Source organism: Vollenhovia emeryi, unplaced genomic scaffold (genome assembly GCF_000949405.1).
Source record: "Vollenhovia emeryi isolate VEMERY1.0 unplaced genomic scaffold, V.emery_V1.0 DF939143.1, whole genome shotgun sequence".
Taxonomy (NCBI): domain Eukaryota; kingdom Metazoa; phylum Arthropoda; class Insecta; order Hymenoptera; family Formicidae; genus Vollenhovia; species Vollenhovia emeryi.
In genome coordinates, this window is record NW_011967223.1 from 2,051,074 (window position 1) to 2,056,640 (window position 5,567).

Here is a 5,567-nt window from a genome sequence, read left to right on the forward strand (position 1 = left end):
TCCTCGCCGGTTACAACTTGCTCGCACGTGATTTTGCTCCGTCATTCAACGATCCGAGATATTTTGCAGCTCAATATGAAGTAAATTTACGGTGTCGCTCGAAAATTCCGACGATAATCGAATGCCTCGGAAGTATTGTTGTCGCTTTTCCGAGATGCTGATTGACTGTCTCGCTTGTGCGATACGACATGCTTCAGTTATTTGCAGCCTGTCAAACAATGCGAATTTAGATTTAGATAGCACGATTTCCTCAAGTCGCGTGCTATATTTCGTCAAGCAGATTACAAATCAACGGTCTCCGCCGCGCCCGAGATTTTGCCTCGCGCGTTGCGATGCGTGAAACGAATCTTTGTGAAGCTGCTACGTATGTACCGCGGAGCATATCACGCGACATTGGATGTATCAGAAGGCTAATTGTCTTCCGCTGTCAGTTGCACCCCACTTGGCCCTGTCCGAGGCACACGCCCCTCTGGGCTACGGCATCGCCGTGGACTCTGGCCACACCATTTCCACGTCCCCCCCTACCCCCCTCCGCCCCCTGCATCGAGTCAGCGAGTTCACGAGCGTGGTGCACGCCCCAAATTACACGCCAGAAAGGATAAAATAATTACACGTTGTCCGCCGCTTTTTCGACGTTGCGCGTTCTATTTCTACAGCGTCACCGAGCGGCGAGCCGCTATTTGGAGAAAGTCATACGTGAATTTTGCAGCTGCGACTCCGCGTGACAAACGCTTCACACCGAAAACGGGAAAAAAATGACACACGCACTGCAACTTGGCATTCTCTTTAGGCATTTTAATAAACGGGGGGTTTTTTTTCCACGAGCGATGGATTCTTTAAACGTAATTTTTTTTCTCAAAGAAGAATTTCGCGGTGAATTTCTTTGATGCCACCTTTTTTTCATTTAATACAAAACGCCAGTCAAGCGTAAATATTTTATTTAAATTTCTTGGATACTCTGTGGGTATCGAGAAATGGAATTATTACTGCCTCGTGTATGTTAGTATTTTTCTGAATATTCATATAATCATTGCCGAAAGAACTGTAATGCAGATTTGATGAAAAGTATATACATTTCTCACTTATATATATTTCAAGACTGCGGGTCGAGCAATGCTTGTACCTGTTCGCGCACGCAAGCACATATGAGAAACGCAAGGTGTTGCTATCATCACATGAAACGCGAGAAAAGAAAACACGAGTCAGGCAGAGCAAAACCTGAAATAAATGGGAAGAGTCTCGGAAAGGCCTGTGTGCGATCACCTATCGAGCAAGTTTCGACCTTACGTGGCTAAAATTGCTAAGCAATAAGCGGAAAAGCTACACATACGAGTTGCTCATAGACGTTATCGCCAATACTTTTGCAAAATTCATGATAGTGATCGGAAATTATTACGCTCAAGGGGGATCGCAAGTCAGACCTAGGCGGAGACTCCTCCGGCAAATATATTTCCTGAAGGCAGCATTTCACAAGTGAACGTCAAGAATAATTCCGGAAATCTCATCTATTTTCTCGTCACAATTATTGCAATAGAAATTATTTCTATATAAATGCTACAAAATACGCATCTTAATCTTATACGTAATAAATTAAATTACTGACAGTTTTTGTTGTAATATAAATAATTAATTTTAACACAATTCACAACAGGAAAATCTGACAAATCTTCTACTTAAGTTGATTTATTAATTTTAATTGCATTTCTTGAAAAGTATACTTTAAAGAGGATGCAAAGCCATCCACAGTGAGAGAAAGTGAGTATTTGCGGTGCGAACAGAGGATCCTTTGAATTTGCGAGTATAAAATATGCTTTGTCACGTAGAATGGTCGATGCTTGCTTATCGAAATCAAAATTGCATTTCCAGCTGAGTCTACAATTTCTGGTATTTTGCTGGCTATGCACGTCAACATAGTGATGTAATGGATGAAAGGATTGAATAACTATATAACATTGAATTACACGTGATGTAATGGATGAAAGGATTGAATAACTATGTAACATTGAAAGGATGAATACGGCATAAAAAAAGGGTTGAATGACTTGTTCCTCCCCCTCATTTATATCCCGTCGCGAGCCATTTGGGAGATAGAATGTAAAATATAAATTTAAAAAATGTGTGCGTTATTGTTCACGGATATCAGTTGGTTAAATATTGGTTGGTTGAATTAGTAATGAAATTAACTTGATTAATTTTTTTCGGATCATATAGCATCTAAATTAATTTAGCAAACAAGATGTAATAATTAACATTCCTAAACGTAATAATTAGCAGTCCTAAATATTATTTAAAATTTTATTCGGAACGAAAAAGTTGGACGGTATTAACGTGGAAACCGGAATGCGCTGTGGGACTCCGATTCTGAAGATTCAGGAATAAAACGCGAAACGCGAACATCTTGGTCTTCCGATTCCTGGAAAATATTTCATACAATGCGACTTTATTTGCATCATTTACTATTTTATTTTCGCTGAATGTTATTTTGTCCCTCATTAGTTTATTTCCATTAAGTTTTCTAACTACACAAAAGGATAATAAGTTTCTTTACCTGTGGGAAAACCAACGAAGAATCCTGCGAAAATGTATTCACGTCGGGGTCTCGTAAGTCCGACAGAGATTTAAGAATCCTGTTTTTCAATGGGCGATCACTTGGCTCCTCGTGATCCGGAAAAACCACTCGCCCCGAGTTCTCCGATGTATTTTCTCTCGGGAAGAAGCTTTTCCCATAATCTTGTCGAGCAGTCAAAATGTCGAACTTTAGCTTCCCTGTTCCCGTACGGTCTGCCTCCGCACCGGCGATGCCCGGCGGTGGAGCTTTCCATCTTCTCTCTCTGAGAAATTCCGAATTATCTGTCAAGAAACGAAAGCGATTTAATTCGTACGAAATGTTGAATTTGAATGTCGCCCACGACAAATCTACGCGCATGCTCTACCTTGCGAAACGTAAGACGATTGAGGATAACTCCCCTGTCCGACTCCGTTGAAGAACCGGAAGAATCCCCCATTATGATTGTTTAGATAATGCACCACTTTGTCGGGATTACGCGGACACCTCGGGAACGCGCGGTAACACGTGGCCGGATTTCCATTGCTGCTGTAACCCAAGACGGCGGCTCGGGCAAAACTCAGTACGGGAGACGTTACTGCCAGTTCGGCGAGCCACCTGGCAATATGAAAGCATAGTGATTTTGCTATAATCCACTAATTGTCACAATTTGGATATTATTAAAAAAATGCCATTATGTATATTATAAAAGAATACGCACTGAGTGAAGGCATTTCTCCCAAATTCTCCCAAGTATTGCTCGTTATTCCCCGTTGGTGCTCGCTTGTATTCCCCCGGTGGTCTTCCACTCGCCATCTCGCAGAGTATCCTCGGCACGCATTTCAAATCATCGTTGCGAGAGATCGATGACAATGCATTGAAAAGATTTGCCCCAAGCCCGTCAAATTGATTAGGACGGTCGTTCCGCGTATCTAATTGATAATTACTGGTAGGAGAATCTAACGGATAATCGTGGTATCCCTGTAAATTATTTTCAGTATGCTAATAAATGATAGCAAATCTTATATTGTCGGAGTATTATAATACCTACCGCTGGAACTTGGGCATTATTAAATAGACTTAAGAGTATGTTTCCATAAGGAAATCCGTAAGAATTCTCTTCCGACGAATCCGTTTGGCTTGCTTGTCTTACAGTTAACGATCGATCACTGTTTCGAGCGGAAAGATCGACAGCGAGTTCACCCATGCATCTGTATGGTTAAACATTATTAATGACTAGACGACTTTGATTATTATTCCTGTACAAACACGATGATCCTTCCATTTAAATATTTCCGTCAATGTATTCTGCCGATAGAGGATATTGTGTTATTACTTACCGTAACAAATCCGTTACATTGTAAATCTTGCGAGAGACATCAAAAGCGCATCGAGTATTGTCAGGTGATTGTTGGGAATATTGTGATGAATGTACGGCATAAGCTTCGGCACATAGATATGAGAGGCACCAAACGAAGATAAATTTACTTATCATTTCGCGGCTTATAACTGTAAACCTTCTTTATCTTTAATACAAATCTTTATTGCACGATAGGAAATGTAAAGGTTAACTTTACGAGTTTTTAACGCACTGTTAAATATAATGTCCAATATTAAAACACTTCCACTCTAGCATCACATTGCATAAAATTGCCGCGATATTAATGTCTCCTTAACGCATTGCAAACATTACGATGTCACGGTAAACGTACTCGTGCCCAATTCTACGGTCACGAATTTTTTAAATTTACAATAACAATTTCGTATTTAACTGTACCTTTATTGCTCAACGCAAAACGATCGCGTCGCCTTTCTAGGTTTTGCATCAACTGAAACTTTCTTCGAAACCGATTCTCCGATTAACCGTTCGCTCGGGAAGACGTGGGTAGTATCGCGTCACTATAAACAACTCTCACTCCATACGTGCGTTTCGCACTCGCATGTGTGTGTATGTGTGTAAGAGTAAACGTACGGGTGATGAACCCAACACGAAATGGCACAATTTTCGCAAGAGTTGTTCGAAAATGAGTGGATTCATGTGGATGTATGGTTCCTTAAATGTCAAACAATTTATTTTCATATAATAATATCTAAGTACATGCAATAATGCATCACATGATGGAAGCTATTTATGTCATGGACATATAGCGAATTGAAGAAACGCAAAATCACGTTAAACATAAGACGCAATTGAATCTATAATTATAAATAAGATATTAAAATATCTGCGATAAATATTACCACATGCCATGGTGAGACGCCTGCCTAGAGTGAGGGAGGTCCAGGTTCAAACCCTGGCTGAGGTATTATTTTTCGCAATGAATTTCTTTAATTCGAATTTGCCAGAATTTGGGTCGTAATGCAATTTTCTACATTGGTTAATCAACTATTGGCGTTAAATAATTCTTTACGTTATTAAAATATTTATGTACATCTGCTAGATTACATAATCATGTGTATCTCGTAACAATTTTTTATATATTTAATTTGCATTTTTGTTGAAAAGCAAATTACGGTCTGATTTAAAATCAGGCCGTCGAATAATAGCAGAAATATACCAGAAATAATAATTCAGGAAGTAACAAAAGAGGAACATCTTTTATACAATCAGCGTGTTATGATTATACAAACGTATGCATCGATATTTTATACAAAAATAACGGATTATAATTTATTTTGTAATCATGAATATTTAGACTTTATGGCATCAAGATATTTGTGACTCAACAAAACGATTCAAGTACTTCACATCGCGCTTTTAGCTAATCTGACAAGGTGCCATTATCGCAGGCTCTTCCTCTCTTCGCCAATAAGTGACATAGCTTCGGACTGCCAATAATGTCCCCCATAAAGACACTCAGTAAGTAATTCTCTTTCATCGGATTGGATGACGACTTGTACTCCCTGTAAGATCATGATAACGCAAATTACTGGTAACGTTACCTCGTTGTACCATGCAAATGCGCATTAGAAGACACGCGAGAAGTAAACGGTGAAGAAAAGAGAGACGAAAGAAGAAGAA

General features: G+C 39.5%; 2 protein-coding genes across 2 annotated transcripts in view; both read right to left on the bottom strand.

Moving 5' to 3' along the window:
- Positions 1–2,323: 2,323 nt before the first annotated feature.
- Positions 2,324–4,040, bottom strand: LOC105566703. Its single transcript, XM_012020911.1, has 6 exons — positions 3,886–4,040; positions 3,597–3,756; positions 3,267–3,526; positions 2,934–3,163; positions 2,549–2,850; positions 2,324–2,413 (listed from the first exon to the last, which is right to left on the bottom strand). The coding sequence occupies exons 1-6, from the start codon at positions 4,038–4,040 to the stop codon at positions 2,324–2,326; spliced, it is 1,197 nt and encodes a 398-aa protein (XP_011876301.1).
- Positions 4,041–5,224: 1,184 nt separating this feature from the next.
- The window catches only part of LOC105566680, a 4,816-nt gene continuing 4,473 nt past the window's right edge, over positions 5,225–5,567 (bottom strand). Inside the window, exon 3 of the mRNA XM_012020877.1 lies at positions 5,225–5,449. Within this exon, the coding sequence (XP_011876267.1) occupies positions 5,308–5,449 (142 nt within the window). The 3' untranslated portion in view covers positions 5,225–5,307. The remainder of the gene's footprint in view (positions 5,450–5,567) is intronic.

Coding starts and splice junctions, on each gene's coding strand:
- LOC105566703 (XM_012020911.1), bottom strand. CDS start 4,040: ATGATAAGTAAATTTATCTTCGTTTGGTGCCTCTCATATCTATGTGCC. Junction 3,527..3,596: donor ATAATGCCCAAGTTCCAGCG/GTAGGTATTATA, acceptor AATAATTTACAG/GGATACCACGATTATCCGTT. Junction 3,164..3,266: donor GGGAGAAATGCCTTCACTCA/GTGCGTATTCTT, acceptor TCATATTGCCAG/GTGGCTCGCCGAACTGGCAG.